We start from the raw sequence: 19,744 nt of genomic DNA, 5'->3' as shown, positions 1-19,744 counted from the left end.
GTGACCATTCAAGCAAAGAACAGAGAGATTTTCTGAGGACAAATACAAGATAGCAGCATATATAATTGTGTTTTCCCTTAGAGCTTTTTGTTGTATTATATATGATGGCAAAATCAGTCAGTGAGCTCCTGTGTATGCGTGTGATGGTAGACCCAAGTATGATATGAAGGACAACCAAAAGGATTTTGAAGCAAATTTGTAAGACAAGTTTAAAGTACTTTGCTCTTGCTGTGGGGTTTCTCTCAATTGTATTTTCTGATGGTATGAGTGAAATGTTGAAAAATAAAACTGAAGAAGGATATTCTGTTGTATAAGTATGCATTGATTTTTTTTTTTTTTAAGGGTTTTATTTATTTTTTTTTAAGTGAGCATCTTTTATTGTTTTTCATCTGACTAATCTATCAGAGAAAAGGCACTCATCCTGTGCAGGGATGTAAATGTTGGCTTATAGCAACACTGATAAACTCCACATTAATATGACTTTTATCCAACATCAAATAACAAATCTAGCTGGTTTGCCTAAACTAGGTTAGCAACATACTTAAACAAATGAGCAAACCCAACAAAATTACAGCAAGCAGTGGAATCACCATCCATGAAGGGGTTTAAAAGGTGTTTAGATGAGGTTCTCAGGGACAAGGGTTAGTGCCGGAGTTAGGTTATGGTTGGACTTGATGATCCTGAGGGTCTCTTCCAACTGAAATGATTCTGTGATTCTAAAAAACACACTGTGTTAACTCCTAAATTAGGCATTAAGAAATAAATAATTTTATGCAAGTTTTCAATTGTACTGACTCTTGTCAGTGATGGCTGATGACAAAATTAGATTCTGGTGTATATAGAGCTTGTTCTTTGATGAGGCTGAGCACAGTTTCAGAGTTGAAAATGATTTTGGAGAATGTAGTTGTCGAATACCCTACCAGTATAAAAGTTGCTGGGCATCTAATGGCTAAAGGGTGTTACTTTCAGAGGAATTTTATTTTTTTATGATTTTTTTTAAAATAAAAGTCTCCTAAATATTAGAAAGAGAAGTAAATGTTGTTGGTAAAATTCTGGGAGTTTGCACATTTCCTGACCTTGTAAGTCCTTGCCAGAAATGTAGTGTTATTTTTTTTTCTAAGACAACACAGCAGGTAATACAATGAGAATGTCCTAGAGAATGCATTAGAATTACAAAATGCACAAGTACCAACAAAATTACTGTAGATACAAATACATGGTTTTCACCTCACTTTCTGGGGCTAAGGTAAATGGTACATTTAGAAGTTATTTCTCTCCAAAAGACAACAAAACCAAAAAGGTAGAAGAACTTAACATCCTGTTAAGTATAATTGTTCTCTGTAACTTTCTGGGGTGAAAACCAACTTATAATAATGTAATTAAATCAGTAAGGCATGGAATAATTAAGGAAAATAATTCGGATGGCTGAAGGGCAAGACAAAGTTAACCCATAAGTAATACACAACAGAAAAAGTCTCTTATATGCAATCCAGTGATTTATTTCTCAATATGCAGGTAAAACTTAGGGTATCCTCACCAGGTCTGGCAAAAACTGTTTTATTTTAATGTAACTCTAATATTGTACTTAATAGTTTTGATATAAGCTTAAAAAATGTCATAGGAACAATTCTTATAGAGCCTCCTCCTTACTACTTTTGTCACATCATTACACCCACAGAGACAATTTAAAATAAGAATATTTCTGTTGATACTGGGATTTGACAAAAAGAGTAAGGAAAATGATCTAAAGGTGTTTCTATGGAAGAAATTAAAAAAAAAAAAAAACAACAAACCCCTGTGTTTCTGGTAGTACTTGGAACATTCCCAAAGCTGCTCTGAATTTTTATGGTTTATGGCATTTCCTGTTTGTTTGGTAGAGCTTTTCACAGCAGGATGGTACAGTCAGTGTGCAACTGTGCTGAAGAGGGACCTTCTTATTGCAGGGAAGTCTTTCAGGGCAGGTCTCACTCCCCTCATGCTCTGATGTGGTCTGACCAAATGGAGAAAGGACAGAGACTCTGACCTGCTTGTAGCCAACCTACAACGTTCCAAAGCAGTGCTGCCGAAACAAATACTACAGAAGTTGCTAGATATTCTTTAATTTTGCTGAGAGAACTACAAACCAGAAATAATAAGTAACACGTTTAGGAGGTTTTTGTGAGATTTGTTAGTTCGTTTTGTGTGAGGGGTTTTGTTTGTTTGTCTTTATGAACAGGTGTTGCTACATGTATATATGCCTGTACCATATAATTATGCACCTTAGTTTGGTGATGGAAAAGCTTTAACACAAACCCAGAAGTATCACTTTGAAGAAAAAGGGAAACAAACAAATTTTTTTTTTTTGAGTCATATCTGTTACCTTTTTCTTTTTATTCCATGATATGCTGGCAAAGAGAGAATCAAGTCAATTAAAGATCCACTCAAGTATGTTAACATGTAGGGGAAAACAATCAGATCTCTCCTCCCATAAAGTCCAGACAGCACTGGATGTTGGAAGTGGTGGGAAGGATTTATGCAGATTCAGCAGATATGTACCTTGTGTAAATTCTTAAAAGCTTTCTTACCTCTCTATAAAAGTTAGACATTCCATTTTTAAGCTGTTTTTCTACTCCTCAAAACTGAAGGAAAGTGTATTTATTCCAAATCAGAATAATATTGTTTCTCTGTGAGTATTTGTAAAGTTGTGTGCCTGCTTTTGATATTTAAGCAGCCATCTAATATGCCAATCTGGTTCCACTTGGAATCAGTAATAAAACTTCCATTTAGGTTATTGGCTCCATGTATAATTTCAGACACAGCTGAAGAGACAATGACTCAGAAAGCTGTGAAGCTTTTGTTGTTAGAAAAGCAACTGTTCCCTTGACATTTCACAGTGACAAGCTAACTGCAGGAATGAAAAAAAAGTACACTTCAGGCTTCAAACTATCTTTCTACATTTTATTTCTAAAATAACTGCTTCTCAAATTAAATACTCATCATATCTTTGCTATCTGCAGATTTGGGAGCTCCTTTATCAAGCAGCTGGTTCCTTGTTTGGATTTTCTAAGTTTTTGTTTTTGTTATTGTTTTGTTTGGCTTAAGGTTTTTTATTTGCTTATTTGGGGTGGGGTTGTGTTTGGTTTTGGTTTTGTTTTTTTGAGTAATCTTTGGGGAACCTGCTCTTCAAAATGATATTTAAAGCACAGGATCATAGAATAATTTAGCTTAGAAGGGACCTCTGGAAGTCATTTAGTCTACCTGTCTGTTTGAAGTAGGTGTTGTTAGGTCAGGTAGGTTGAGTTTGTTAGTAAGACCTGGGTCTGACCAAGTTTTGAGTATTTTCAGGGGTGGAGACTGCACAAACTGTTTAGGCAAGCTGTTCCAGTGTTTGATCACTTTGACCATCCTTGTGATGAGAAATATTTTCATCGTACCTGTATGACACTTCTTGTGTCCCCATTTTGTTGCTTTGCATCCTGCCATCATGCATTTCTGAGAAGCAACTGGTTGTACCTCTTCTGTATCTTTCCAATAAGTAGTTGAAGACAGCAAGCAGTAAGATTCTTCCTTTTCTCAGCCTTTACTTAGACATCATGGGTTGTAATCCTCTTGATGGCCCTTCACTGGACTTTCTGTAGTAATGCAATGTCTTTCTTTAACTGAGCAGCCCCAAACTGACTGTAATACTCTAGATGTGGTTTCACAAGTACTAAATGGAGGGGAAGAAATCATGTTCCTTGACCAGGTTGCTATGCTTTTGCTGAAACCACCCAAAAGTCTGGTGGCTGCCTCAGTGGCAATGGCATGCTGCTTGGGTCATGGTCTGCTTGTCCACCAGGACCCCCAAGGCCTTGTCTGCAAAGCTGCTCTCTGGCTAACAGATGCCCAGTACTGTTGTAACTGCATTATTCCATCCTATATACAAGACTTTCCCTTTGACTTTTCATGAGGTTCATGCAAACTCATTTTTCATGTCTGTTGGGAATCTGCCCATCCAAATAGTAGCCTTACCCTCCAGCATGTCAGCTGCTCCCCCAGTTTAGTATCACCTGCAAACTTGTTGAGATTGCATTCCATTTCCTCATCCAGGACATCAATGGAGATGCTATTGACCCTAATATCAGTCCTGGAAAATAGCTGCTGGTAACTAGCCAGTGTATAAGAATTTAGAGTCTTGACAATATTTGAAATGTGATGATGCATATACATTTCAGTTCAGGTTGGTGTTACTTTGCATTTTATGAATAAATCAACCTGCATGACTGCTTTTCAGTTTTACAGTACAGTGTTTGAAAACAGTGATTGATGGTATATAAAAAATTGTATACGTTTCATTGAGTCCGTGTGAAAGTATTGGTTCTCAATTGCAGTGTAGCATCCAAAAAGTCTTTAAAGTTATCTTTGATTTTCAACCTGAAGGCTGGAAAAAGGGAGCATGTCATTGTCACAGGCTCGCCATTGGACTCATAGTCTTGCTAGCAGTTGTTTTAGTGGTTGTTTGTTTTCTTTTTTTTCCACTTGTTTCTTGTTAGAAACCCTGAAAAAGATTGCTCAGAAAGTTTCCATTCTACTTCTCACATAATTGGTCAGTGTATTCTGGCACCGTTTAAATTGTCCCACAACAGTTCTCATATTAATTAAAGGAAGATTTAACTAACTCTAGGTTTCATTCACTATTACTTGCTACAGGCTCATATTTACCCCTACTGACAGACCATGCCCATGCTTTCTGTAAAAGTCAGTCTTGCTCTTCTGTTTCATGCTGGTTTTTTTTTGCAGCCTTGGTTGGTTGCCTGTATTTTCCTTTACCACATCTTCCATTAGAAGATGCCAGCCCTACTAAGGGTGAGAGCACACTGTAGCTTCTACACCCTTTCTGGTTCGATCTAGCTTTAAGAGGTTTACAAAACCCAGTTATTCTCCTGGTTGCTTTATAATATGAAACGAAAGATTCTTTCCTATCCTACTCTGACTTTGTATCTTGGCAAAGAAAGGACAGTAAAATTGCATCTTATTTTTGATAATTTTATGGGGTGAGACATTGTCAAAGAAAGGTTTATGTAACTACAACAACACTTCTAAGCACAAACAGTTTTATTTTTCTTCTCACTTCAACTGATACGAGTGAGGAATAACTCTAGAGAAACAAAGATAATTAATTTGAGTGTAAAGTTGAGGTAAGACAAGAATCTGGTCCTTGCTATTTAGGGTTTTAAATATGAGTAGTACAAAATGTTGCTGGAAGAATGTGCTCCCATACTGGTAAACAAAGAAGAATGCCAGCTCCCAAAGCAGGTTCTCCTTAGAAAACTCCCTGTCCATATAAAATCTTTGAATTTAACCAAGTTCTGTGTTCTTATAGAAAGAAGATAAAGTTTACATGTTAATTAGATTTTTATAGTGAAAAATGGTCAAATAAGCTGAGGACTGGAAGAGGTCACCAGAACCATTTCAACTTATTTTCCAGTTGACATTTTTTTTGAGATTTACTGGGTGGTGGTTATGATACCAGTCTGCAAGAACCTGAGCTTAGTGCTTTGCTGATTTGAAGATCTTTGATGCAAAATTCAATCTATAGGCTATCAGATGCAAGGTTAAAAATTTCAGCAATACATTCCCAGCTGTAAAAGTAAAATTGCACAGTAACTCTGGTTTTGCCTGTATGGTTTTCAGATTCAGCCGCCCTGCCTTGCCACCACATCGAGGCTTATAAACTCACACTTTGTTGGAACTATAAGCCTTAATAAAATATTATAGATTGAATAAATTTTGAAGTGGTTTGTCTTTGGGAACCTTTGAATTGCTTTTAAAGACTTTCTCTTATCCTAGCTCTTTCTAACTTTCATTTTACATGATATTTGCACTGGATTGCTGTCATATTTCAGAGGTATTTATCTCTTCAAAATGACATGTAATTTCCTACAAACAGCTGCTTCCTTTAGCTGTACTATTTTTCTGAAATTGAATATAATTTCAATATTTTAATATAACATTTGGTTGAAATATCGAATATTCAGTTGACCTTCATGCATTTCAAGAGCATAGATCCTCACCATATGACTGCGATCACTTTTCTAAAGGTACTAACGTTCCAGGTTTCTGTAAAATGTGGTAAAATTCAAATGCAAGTTGAAATAAAATTATCCTATCTGTAGTCCTGTATTGTGTGTATGTAATGTCGGAAGCGGCAAATATGCCTGGGCTTTAGCAATCCAGTTCTATCCTTTTGCAACCTTATCATACATTTCCTTCTCCCTTTAAGGGATGAATATATTTAAAACCATTTTTTTTCTTTATAGAGCCAGTATTGTGCAGAAGCGCATAATTTATTTTCAAGATGAGGGTTCTCTCACCAAAAAAATTTGTGAACAAGGTAAGGTAAAGAAAAACATCTGTCTGACCTCCTTGTTGTGTTCTACATATTTCTCTTAACTCATTATATCAAACTAAAATTTTGAGGCCTTGTACAGTTTCATCCTGGTTCAAATTTGGGATCTTCCAGTCAGTTATGTTCTTCCTTATCACACATACTGTTCCACATACAATCTTCCTTGCCTTCTCCTAAATGTGAAATGTGCAACTTTTTACCTGGTCTTTGTGTAAAACCTGTTTGTCTCCAGGGCACTTAGTTTATTGAACCTTGGGCTATTTCATCCTTTCCTAAACCTAAACATTGAAGCTGGTTATGACATCCACTGGAGAATTTATATGCTTTGGCTCTCCCGAAATTTCAAGCTTATTGCATTTTGAGAACGGCTGAGGCTTTGTCCATATCAGCTAAGAACCAGAAACAAACGCGTTTGAAATCTGAACATGATTGAAATAGCAGTGCCTTCTTATTTTAAAATGTAGATTGAAATAATTATATCCACTCATAAATATGATCCAGGTATTTCAGGGTTCTAGTCTAGTCTAGTGTAGCCCAACTTAAAAAAAAACCCCAAAAACCACAAACACAAACCCCAAGCCAAACAAAACCAACAACAACAACAAATAAACACAAAAAAAACCCAGAAAAAAACGCTTAACTAAGATTTAGTTATTGAAGTATTTTTATGGCAACTCTGCTGTCATCTGTTGATTTGAGTTGTAACCACTTTCAATGTGTACTTTGCTGCTTTTTCAGACTCAGCCTCAGAAGGTGTGACTGACAAACCAATTTTAGATTGTTGTGCCTGTGGAACTGCCAAATACAGGCTAACTTTTTATGGAAACTGGTCAGAAAAGACACATCCCAAAGATTTTCCACGTGAGTATCATTCCTTTACTATTGTACCATACAGGGACTGTGAAGAGAATGGGAGCCTGTTGCATGACACATTAGTTATTTACAGCTCAGCAGTGTAAATTATGACATATATGGAATACTGCACAGTATTGAAAATCCATGGATCTTTCTGTGAATGCTATATCTTACAAATAAATTCTATTGATTTACCTGACCTTTGAACTGAGGTGCATATGAGATCACATTTTCAAGATTTCTTTGTGGTGAGGAAGGTGTGTGGGGTGTTTGTGGGTTTTGTTTGGGTGTGTGGTGGATTTTTTTGTTTGCCCTTTTTTTTCTTTTTGGTTGTGTGTTTCTTTTTTGTTAGTGGTGGTTTTTTGTTGTTTTGTTTTGTTATGTTTTTATTTGTGGGGTGGGGTTGGTGTGGTGTTTTTTCCCAATCATGACAATCTAGCCAGTATGTTTTCCCTCAAAGACTTTTGAAAGATTCTGGATAGTTTTGACAAACCCCAAAACTTACTGCCCAAGAACTGGGCTTAGCTTTTCTCCAAAGAATTTATTTTGTCAGATGAAGTATTTTCTTTTGCTACTACATAGAAATGTTTCTGGAAGGTACGTGCAAAACTTTTAATTCTGGGAAACTCTTTCAAGGTTTTCACAGATTCCATGGATAGGTAATAATTTTACATTTATTATACCAGTGCAATTAAAATACCTCTGTTCTGTTAAATCTTACAGTGTGTTTGTTTAGGAGTTATCAGATGCACCCACTCTATAAAGCATTGCTTAGAGTGAAACCACTGCAACACAATGTTGTTTGGCGAGTGTCAACCGTAGAGTGAACAGAGCGAGGTGTTCCATAGCTGTAGAAAGGGTTCAAAAACTACATCTTAAACCACTTTTGCTTTCATGGATCTCAGATGGACTGGAAACAACCCAAAAAGCATAAAAAAACTCCCACCAACTAACTAAAAAAACATAACCAACCAACCAAAAACTGAATTGCAAACTAAAGCTTTAAAAAAAATGAGCATAGTTTTCAGGTAATTTTTGCAAGTTATCACAACTCCTGATAGTAGGACTAGTAGAAGCTGAGTATTTCATTTGTTATTAAATCTGGCTCAAGGGGAAGTATTAAATTTCCTATCACATCTTGCTAGTCAGAAAGATTTATATTTACATATGCCCTGTGGCTTAAAAGCATTTATTCTCTCTGTTTATCACCCTTATATGATAACAGAAATATATATGCTCTCCATCATGATTTGATATATGCCAGAGGATACATTCTCATGTTGTGATGACACCTTGATCTTTATGCAAAAATACACATACAAGTGTGTAAGTTAAGGAACTACTCATACAACAAGGAAGTGAAATAACACTATTGGAAAGCTGCCAGTGTTCTGTTTACTGTCTTAAAAACTGAATGCTGATATCGGCCTGGTGATGCAAAATAATTCTGCCCTTGTACTGCTCAGATTATTTCACGTAGAGAGGTATCTTTGATGCTTAGAGGAAAAGGCATAAGAAATACCGAGTTGTCTCTTTGTTCTTGTAAGAAATGGGAGATTCAAGGTGAGGAGTGAAACATTTGTGAATCTGTAAAAAGTATAAGGTAGATGTAGCTTACTTTGAACAGCTCATTTGGGCAAGTGGGTGGGCCAGGAGCTCTCTCCACAGAGCCAATATCTTGAGGGAGAGGTGTGTGGTGGAAGAGACTGGGCTCTGGTTGCAAAGACAGCAGATGTTCCTGTCCTGTTCAGGATATGGAGGGAGAGAAGCTTTGGAGCCCATGGAACAATTCATTATCCATTTTACTAAAGGCTTGAAGGCAGTCTGGGTCCTCTCTGTAGTGATACATTCTTCTTTTGTGGAACTATGTAGAACCTTCTCTTTCAATAAGTTTCAGTAGGTGTCACTTAGTGTGTGTTACAGTGAATCCTATTGTCTGACTCATTAGATAGTCAGGCCTGTGTGCTGGGAAGAATGAATGAGCAGAACTGGTGGTTTCATCACTGGAGCTGAATAACAGTCTCTCTCTGTGGTTTGACAAGGTGCCAGCATATACTTAAGGAAAAATTACTAGATCTTGTATCAAGAAACCATCTTCTGACATTGTTGTGTTGTCAGCTATTACCTGTGGGGAGGGGGAGCTTTAGTTTTGTTTTTTCTCCATTTGGAGCTCAATTACTGGCTAGCTTTCATCAATTCGGAAAACATCAAGCCTGCTACAATTCAGAGCTCAATAAGTGTATTTTGGTCCAAGTTTAGCACTGAGGAAACTATGGAGACTGTTTGCTGTGTTGCTAGACCATCTACCTCATCTATCTCTTCTGTTTGCTACACTTTTCTAGCTTCTTTTCCACCCTATCATTGGTGTTCATTTTTTTCTAATCTATTTTCTGTTCTCCTGTGATTAGTTTTCTGCATCTGACTTTATCTATTCAATTCTCTACCCTGTCTTTTTCAATTTCATTGTCTCTCCTTTCACATCTTAAATTTGCATTCCTTTTGTTTACTTAATTATTCATTTTTCATTTATTTATTATCATTTTCAGCTGTTTTCACTGCTGCTCTCTACATTTTGCATTGCAAAGAAAAATATTAAATATTGTCTCAATCCATCATTCTGTCTCTCTAACCTCCTACAGTCTTTGTGTTGCTACCAGGCTGTTTCCTTATGTGAGCAGTTCATTTTCTCATCCTTTTCCCTTAAGCCCATATCCTTACAGAGTGTTATTTGGCACTTAAGTGAATTAATTTTTATTTCCAATCCTGTGGAACTTCTGTGACTCCTTATTTCTGCTCGATTCTCTTTTCAGTCAGACTTCTCTAAGGTTTTCTCTTCAAACTTTTCCATTGTTTTCCTGTTCAACAAGACAAGAAATGAGACTAGGAATCTTTTTGCCTAGCTCAGCAACTCTTACACTATGACAAATTTTAGCAAGCAAACTTGGTGAATATAGAAGCACCAAACTTCCCTAAATTAAAGGGAACTCCTACTAATGAGCATGGGGGGAGACATGGTACAAGTATGCAGAAGCAGAAAAACCAGCTATGTTAGTGCCAATAAGAGCGGTTCTTTACCAGTACTGAAAAAGTTTCCTGGAAATAGTCCTGGACAGCATTTGCTCATAGAAAGCAAATTTTTCACCTCCATTTCAGCAGGAAGCTGCTGGGCAAAGTTTCTAGCTGTAAGCCCTTTACAGCTCTGTGCCTGATAATGTTTGGGCACAAAACGAAAATCTGTAACATTTAATGATTGTGTAATCACAAAGGGCAACAAAGATGACGAAGGGAGTGGAGCATCTCCCTTATGAGGAAAGGCTGAGGGAGCTGGGGCTCTTTAGCTTGGAGAAGAGGAGACTGAGGGGTGACCTCATTAATGTTTGCAGATATATAAAGGGTGAGTGTCACAAGGATGGAGCCAGGCTCTTCTCGGTGACAGCCAATGGTAGGACAAGGGGTAATGGGTTCAAATTGGAACACAAGAGGTTCCACTTAAATTTGAGAAGAAACTTCTCAGTAAAGGTAACAGACACTGGGACAGGCTGCCCAGGGGGGTTGTGGAGTCTCCTACTCTGGAGACATTCAAAACCCACCTGGACGCCTTCCTGTGTAACCTCATCTGGGTGTTCCTGCTCCGGCAGGGGGATTGGACTGGATGAGCTTTTGAGGTCCCTTCCAATCCCTAACATTCTATGATTCTGTAATCACGTTTCTATCTACCTTTTCCTGGTAATCTGCTGTCACCACCCAAACATAAATTGAAGGACTGTTGGAAACCGGCAAGGAAATGAACTGCTGTTAAATCTTGGAATGACCACTAAAGTCTTCCCTTGAAGGTTTCATCCACATAAATATATTACGTGGAAACCTAAAATTAACAGGATTCTTAAACTCCCTGGAGAAGTGAAATCTTTGGTGAAGAAATAAATATACTAAGCCTGTCTGTGTGGGGAGACTGCTTGATTAGCCAGAATACAATCTTCCTCACCATTTCTGTCTGTGTTATTATATCTAATGATTACTGACACTTTATTTCTGTAGTTCACTGGCTTGTTCTTTAGTACTCTGAAGACACGATGCATTGATGTAGTGAGAACTGACAGCACATAACACATGCAAGAGCTTGGTACTGGTGAAGATTGTACACCTCAAGCCTTTCACTTAAATAAAAAATCAGGAATTTTGCTTCGAGGCTGTCTTGATGTTAGCAACTGTTGATGTTATAAAAGCCAGAATGTTGATGTACTCTTAATTCTTTTCTCTTATCCACCTCCCAAAAGGGCGCACCAACCATTGGTCTGCGATCATTGGTAGTTCTCACTCAAAGAACTACATCCTTTGGGAGTACGGAGGGTATGCCAGTGAAGGTGTCAAACAAGTCGCAGAGTTGGGGTCCCCAGTAAAGATGGAAGAAGAAATTCGACAGCAAGTAGGTGTAATTTAATGCATGCTTTAAAAAAATGCATCCTACCTTGGCTTGTGAACAATTTGTCATTGACAATATCTGTGAATGTCATTTTGCTGGCTCGTTTTCAGTTAAGCAGATTAGGAGATCTACCTTTCTAGACACATTCTCTAGGATCAAAGTCTGTTTTCTATTCCCAGGTACACCAAGGTTTATTATAGGATAAAGAGTTTGTTTGACTTTTTGTTTCTTTTTAATGTGCATTTAAGCTGCACTAATATTTTTGAGAGGTACTGAGGTGAAGTTCTACAACCAAGACAGCAGCAGTAGTAATGCCAGGAGCTAAGCTGCCAACATTTCATGCAGTCTTTATTTATTTATTTAACTTTTTCTCTTGCAATATCCCTGCCTGCCTTGAGAGTTGGTAGCATTGTTTCCTTCCCCACACTTCCTAATCTACCTAGGGATCCATTTTCGCCTTTTCCGTTTCTTGTTCCACCTTCATTTCTGCTGTCATCCTTCCAGCCTTCTGTCGTGGGATGATGGGAGGACTTAATTTATTAAAATCACTCTCTCTCAAGATGCTTTTCAGCTTTCTGAAGATAGAAGCGCACAGCTGTAATGTGCCCAGTGAAGGTAATGCACTTCTTACATGGCCAGACTTGGATCTGGAAATCTACTCTCTCTACCGTGTTTTGTAGGCACTTTCTTAGGTGAATACATAAACACATATTTAAGTAATCAGAATCTGTGTCATTGACATTATCTGAAGTTTTATTCACAAAAAACCCCAATGATTTTTATGAATTATTACTAAAAATTGCCTGTCCATGTATGGAACAAAACGAGGCTTTCTTTAAGTGGAGCTTTGTTAAGAGGTGTCCTAACAATTATGTGTCATTAACTAAAGATTCTCAAGCGTGAACATTTCTGCTCCCTATTTGACAGACTGCTGAATCATCAGCTGCTTTTCTTCTTGACTGAGCACCTCCAAATGCTCGGATTTGTGTTCTTACTGTAAAGAGCCTGTGTGATATTTTTGCATGGATGGCCCTGGGTACTGAAAACTTGCTTTGTAGTTTGTTTATGTGGGAGAAGTTAAAGGAGCTAATCAGCCTCTTTGTTAAACTTTTCCTGGCAGCCTGGAAGGAAAGCTCACATCACATAAGTGATTTAGTAAAACAATCTGTCGAGCGCTTGATGTGTACAATAGGATAATTTGTGTGTTATGCTTCAGGGGTTATAAATGAACAAACAGAGAAAGGAAAAGGAATGATATGAGCAAAAGAATGCTCATTGACCTCTTGTATCTCTGAAATACATTCACTCTCTCATTTTGTTCTCAGAAAGTCTGATTTGTCCAGAACTTGTTAAATGATAAACTACCTGGACAGAAACAAATACAGAATTTGAAAGGGGAATTGTGTATCCATATAGTGATTTCTCTGTTTAAACAACAAAAACCTAAGATGGTTAAAACATGGATCAAAATTTTTAAAAAGTGTAATGTTAAATGTTCTGTCCTAGGTAGATGAAGCAAGTCGTAGTGACATAGAGACATAGCTGCTCCTCTTGGATTTAAATGTCTCAAGAGAGCTCATTTGGTTTTGCTTAAGTGTTTTAGTATAAATACCAAGTCACTTTGCCACTTTTTTTTTTTTAACTAGGATAGGTAATATTCTGTACCTTACCACTTTCTCCAGGAAACAGTTTGTACTTTCTGCATATTCCTTGTGGACAAAGAGATAACATTCTTACAGGTTGGGTTTAATGCTCTCTGAAAGGTCAGTGAGGGGGGACACCTATTTCCATTGTCTTCAGTGGCCTCAGATTAGAGCTGTCTATGCCTCCAGACATTTGGGAAGAGCAAGTTCTGCTTTCCAGTAAGGTGCTTATAAATTTTTTGACACATAATTAAAGTTATGTGAAGACAATTTCTTCATTGAAGATGAAACCTGAAATATCCAAAACTTTCTACACAATAAAATATATCATTGTTATGACTCTATAAAAAAATTGATTTTTTACAAAATAGTTCTGGTTTGGATTTTTTTAATATATCCATGTAATTTTTAAAAAATGGAGTAAAAAATACAGCAATATAATTGTTGGATTTGTTTGTTTATTTATTTATTTATTTTGAGAACTGTAATTTCAGTTGAATAGTTACCATTTCATTACCTGTTTTCCAACACAGCGCTGTGATCTTCCATTGAAAAATGGGTCATTAGATTTTTCTGACTGAAGCTGGTAAATCACCTGAATTACAAAAAGGAATCTGTAGTATATTGATTACTTTTTGTTATAGTTCCAGGTGAGTTATTATCATGTTTACTGAAGCAGGCTCAAAATTTTGCTTTTTGAATTATCTGTTATTGAGTACTTATAAAAGTTAAAAATCAGCTAATCAACCAGGGAGGTTCAGCTGTTGTCACTCATGGAAACTAGAAGAAATTGGCCAACTGAAATGTCTCTCTTTGCTTAACCAAACCTTCAGTGAATGGCACCAATGTACCCACAGGGTTCCCTTCCTCCTTAGTCCCTAGGACAGGATTTAGTTCCCACCCACTTTTCAGAGGCACCGGCCCCAGGAACACTTAGGAAATATTAATATGACTATAAAGTCTAATGTGAAAAGTACAGTCACTGTTCTTACAACCAGTCCAAAAGCCCTTTAGGTTTCTCTGCAAAGCCCACTGAAATTTGCAGTAGATTTTTCAACTTGGTGCAGCAGTGAAGTAGTAAACACTGTCTCAGCATGCTTTCTACTTTAGTTACAGCCTGACTACATTTTTTAAATTCTATATTTAACCTAATTCTGGGCAGACCAAACTGCTTGATTGTAAATTTGCATCTAGACTTTTGTTTGCTCAGTTAGACTCCTCTGTTGCTCTGTGCATACACCTCTATTGTGAGTTATAGTACTTCTTATTCCTTTTGAAAATGTTAAGTGGCAGATTTTCCACCCTTTCCTTTTGGAAGGTATACTTGGTATAATATTTTAAAATTTCTGGCATGTTGGTAATTTAGAACACTGGAAATGCCTGTTTACTATGCTAAGTTTCTGCCAAAAATAAATTGTTGCCTATTTATGTCAAAAAGGGAAGCTTTATCTACCAGTAAATAATTCATGCAGCAGGATTCAGAACACCTCTTCTAGGGTAGCTTCTATCTTGTAATAAATTTATGCTGGAAACTGTAGTTAAGGTGATTCATGGTTTGTGTTCTTTTCCTTAAAAAACAAACAAAAACTGTTGATCACAATTGCATTCTTTTTTTTTGGTACTTGATTATAATAAAGGCATCCCCTACTAAGAAATAAAGCTGATGTTGAATGCTGTACCATTTTGCTCTTGGTGGCCATATGGTTAATTACTGTGAGTATGATACCAATGTAGGTCAAAGTACAGCATTCATTTTGAAAAGACATGTTTTTAAAAGGTGCCCTTTTTCTGACAACTACTGAAATACAGAAAATAAAGGCTTTAAAAATATTTAGTTTTCTTTTATCTCTTTCTGGTGATGTATAAGGCAAATACTTAGAGTTCTCTTTCTGGCTTTGCTTTTCAAGTAAAGTGAAAATCAACTTTTTGTTTCCTGACATAACAGTAAATAAATTGTGTTTCTACAAATCCTTATTCTGAAGAAAGTTTGGAAACCCCAAATTTAAGTTTCTTCACGGAATTTTATTTCTGTAGGCTTATATTAAAAACATAGCCACTGTGTGTTCCCATCAGCAAGCTAGCATTTGCTTTCAATAGTTACTCTGGTCTCTAATTGGAATTTCAAAAGTTTTAATTGCTTATGCAACCATTAAACAATCATGTTTTGGCTTTAAAAATAACTAAACATGTGGAATGTTCACTTTGACATAGCAAAAAGAAAGAAACATTATTTCCTGTATTATTTCCTGGGCCAAAACACGAAAGATTCAATATATGTTTAAAAGTTCATGCAGGCAACCAATAAAAATGAATTGAGTTTCATTTGAGTACTCTGAAAACATCATTGTGCTTTGGAGGATCATGAGAGCTGGCAGATATTGAACACGCTTTGTGCAAAGTGTCTTTTGATAGTGGTAAATTCCCTGGTTTTAGAAGACCAGGCAAAATATCATTTTGAAATTGTATTTAGCCTCGGGTCAAAACTTCAGTAAAATAGTGGATTGGTTAACCATGCTTTTTTGTGTTTTGTCAAGTTGCTTTTTGCCAGGTTTAGTAATAAGAACAGGAAAATGCAGTAGGATTACGTGAAACTCACTGTAAGTAGAGTTGTAAATATTTGTGAAACATGCTGGTTAGGGTGGCTCATTTGGATTTGTGGTAGATCTTTAATCTACTTGTTTTAGTTACGTGCAGAGCCAGGGCAGGTATTTCATTGCCATTGAGCAATGAAGGTCCTTTCTGCTGTTAAAGATCTGTGAAAATCAGACGTTTTTTGCACTCGTGATCTAGAAAGTGTTAAACAACTGTAGTTTTGTTCTATTAAGGATGGATGTTTCTCTTTCAAGAAACTGCCTTTGTGATGTAACGGGACTCGTGCAGCCACAGAGAAGTCGACAGGCGCGAGCTATTGTTGTTTCAAAAATTGTCATAATATATGGGGGTGTATGTTGCGTTGCAGGAAACTTCTTTACTTAAAATTAGGAAGTGGTTTTGGAAATTGTCAGCACTGAACAGGCTTCTGTTAGGACATGGTTTTGATATGGAATAACCTCACGTTGACTTGTGCACACTGCATGTAGCTTTGCCATTCATGGTCAGCTGAGGATTGCTGATTGTTCTGGTAACAGACAAATAGAGATGATATGTGTGTGTGTGTGTTTATAACAGTGGTTACTATTTGCTAATAAATAAAGCAGCTTGATTTTTAAAACTCCAGGTTGCAAACTCTCATCTTGCTTAATGAATTCCAGAGGTTTCAAACCTCTAGCTTGCATGGGAGCCTTTGAAGTTTTGCCGTCTGAATAATTGGTCAGTTATTGATATGAAACAATTTGCATAACCAAACAATGAGTTAAGGTTTTAACAGTTAGTTCAACCATCAGTTTCCCTTTCATTTACCTTAATTTGTCTTACTGCTTATTTTCTTACAATTATCACAGAGCCTCCATTTATAATATAAACCAGGAATACCTACAGCTTTTTAGTTAAATCTAATAGGTAGGTTCTTTGAATAAAAAAACCCCCTTCAAATGAGGTAGAATTCTTTTGCAGAAGACAGACCCTTCAAAAAAAAAAGTTTAACTCAAAGGCTGATCTTTCCTTCAGCGAATTCTGATCCTAACTCTTGCAGAAGTGGGACCAACAAAATTCCTGCCCTTTTAAATGTCTATAATAGAGAGGCACATCAAAGCTTACAAAGATTTGCTCTGCCCCTTTGATAACTGCCTGAATTGCAGTAAAGTGATGCTAGAGGAGGGAATAGTTGCTTCTGCGTTTGGTAGATTCATTCACTTGGACAGCATGCAATAATTTTAGCTCTCCAGTACACAGACATAAAAGTCACTAGGAGACATCATCTGTTCAAGACAACATGATTGGATTGCTAGACATTATTTGCTAATTTTAAAGTCTTTTAAAATATCATGCCTTTTCATTTCCTGCAGTTAGATTTTATCATAATGTTCTGCTGTCAGAAAATTATTGCTATCCTGTAGCAGATTCATCCAGTGGAAAGATGTGATGAAATTACTTTCAAATTATTCTTTTTTCGGTTTGCCACTGTAATATTTTTAAAATATTTCAGATGCACTGATTCTTCTTGTACTGCTAATACTGAGGGACAAACTCCATCTGATAGCAGAAGTTGAACACTCCTAACACCAGACTTTGGTTAGAGAAATCAGTCTGACTTGGATTTATTGCTTGCAACTATTTTGTTTTGGAATGGTAGCTTTAAATCCTAAGAAGGCACAATAGATACATTTTAGAAGCGACTCTAAGGTGCCCTGGAACTGTCTTACAGCAACACAAGCAGAATGTTAAGTAACACAAAAGGTAGAAAAGTAATGTCAAGTTGTTGGATGGGCACGCAGAACAGATGCATGGGCTCCTCCTCCCCTGGGAGCCATTGCCTAAACTCCAGTTGACTTGAGCGGAGGCTGTTTTTAAAGGGTCAGAGAACCTCTAAAAACAAAATTAGTGAAGAGTTTACTTCTCTCTGAATACTTTCATCTGCAGTGGCTTAACCTGTGATTAAAATGCGGTGGCTGCATAGCCAGAGACATTCAGCTGCCTATTAAGAGGTGCTGCAAATGCTAAAGAAGTGCCTGAACTCTCATTAGCAGCATTTGTCAGGAACCAGGGGACCTTCCCCTGTTTTCTCTCTTGTTGCATTGTAAATATTTTTCAAAGGAACAGCATGATATCATGGCTGAATCTGAAGAGTCCTACTAGCTCATTTCACTTGCAAATGCTTAATTATTCAGATAAATTTTCAACTTAAACAAAAACCGAGGAATAAACTCCACAATGTCAAGTTCATCATTCTGGCATTAGCTTTTTAGTCTGGGTTTCATTGTTGTTGTTTATTTGTTTAGGAACCTCAGTTCAGAACTCTATTACTGTGAGTATAACAGATGCTTATTTCCACCAAAATTCCAGCAGAACACTCAGAAAAATAATATGTGCAATTATCATACATATTTCCAAAACCAAATATGGATGCAAATATATGAATGCTACATGGTCTGTGTCATTTTCCAGGACAGCTCTTTTCAGTTAAACATCACTATCAAGGTTAACTGATTTCAAAATCTGTTTATTGCATTTGATGTGCAATGAATAGGCGCTTTCAGGTATTACGTTGCATATGTATTAATATGTAATGCATCAACTGGCCAAAGACACTGAATAGGGAGGTTATTCGTCAGTCTTTATTTCAACTTTTAACTTTCTTTTCTTAGATTGCTTTTCCAGTTGGAATCTGAAAGGGCTCTAATGTGTTGTAGTTTACTTCAGTCAAAAACAGGAGCAGGACTACTTATTTTTTGGGGGGTGGTGCAATGCAGAAAATTAATGCTGTTGACTTGTCTTTAGCTCAGGAAAGAATGACATGCTTGTAGATTCTACATTTCTTTGAAGTTCATCAGTCAAACATTGACATAAAATAACATATGAATGAATTTAGGGACTGTAATATATGCAGTGACCTGAAACAGATTCAAGAGTTAACCCAAGACTCCGATGAGACTGTCTGTTATTGTCATTAATTTCTGATTACAAACTCTCTGGATTCCTTTTTAAAAAGATGTTATTGAATTCTCTACCAGTCAGCTCTCTCCTTTAAATACAGGTCAACTCATTCATCATATTCTCGCTTCAGTCAGTGTTATTAATATCTTCAAATAAATACCATTACTTATATTGTGGGACATATTCTGTTACTCCAAGAACATTCTGTGAAACAAAGCTATATAGAAATTATTGGAAAAGAGACAATCAAGAGTAGAGTGGAATATTTGCTACCTGCATTGTTAATAACCAATATTTGGTGACAACATTGTAGCAAATGATTTAAAATACTGGGCTCAAAAGTACATATATTGATAACTAAAAATATTCTATAGCAAATTTGTTTTCAAATAATAATTTGGAAGTTTATGTGAGACAGTAACGTGTATCACAACATATAAGTTGATGTTTTGCCAGGATAAACACTGATTACCTCAAATGTGTATTTTCTTTGAGAGATAAGAAGCCAGCACTGTACCTGGCGTGGTCTATGAGGTGCTTAAATACTCTATACCTTACCTATATTGTAAGTCTTCTAATTTGGACAAGTCAGCTTATTCTTCTTGTCATATTTGTTCTATATAATACTAGTCAGTCTTGGGAAATGAAAAAAAAAAATGAGCTAAGTGACCAGATAAATTATTTTGTTTGTTTACAGAAATTGAATGCATCTGAAAATCACTATCCGTGCTATGTTTCCTATAAGCTGGTAACACTAATTTAGATGTTGAATATGTAATGATTTTTGGTTGTCTTCCCTTCTTGAATGCTTTCAATACTTTTAAGACATTTGATATTTTAAAAATATTTTATTTAAGAATAAATATCAACAGAGAAAACAGAACTCTTTAAAATAGCCTGGTTTTAAATTCCATTGAAATATGG

At 36.5% G+C, this 19,744-nt stretch overlaps 1 protein-coding gene across 1 annotated transcript in view; it reads left to right on the top strand.

The window, feature by feature from the left end:
• Positions 1–19,744, top strand: part of SPON1 (spondin 1) — a 192,171-nt gene that overhangs the window by 56,071 nt on the left and 116,356 nt on the right. The window contains exons 4-6 of the mRNA XM_082059584.1: positions 6,279–6,352; positions 7,106–7,228; positions 11,500–11,648. Of these exons, the coding sequence (XP_081915710.1) occupies positions 6,279–6,352; positions 7,106–7,228; positions 11,500–11,648 (346 nt within the window). The remainder of the gene's footprint in view (positions 1–6,278; positions 6,353–7,105; positions 7,229–11,499; positions 11,649–19,744) is intronic.

Source organism: Streptopelia decaocto (assembly GCF_964273445.1).
Source record: "Streptopelia decaocto genome assembly, chromosome: 7".
Taxonomy (NCBI): domain Eukaryota; kingdom Metazoa; phylum Chordata; class Aves; order Columbiformes; family Columbidae; genus Streptopelia; species Streptopelia decaocto.
Note: the sequence above shows the minus strand (reverse complement) of the source record. Positions and strands in the feature narration are given on the sequence as shown.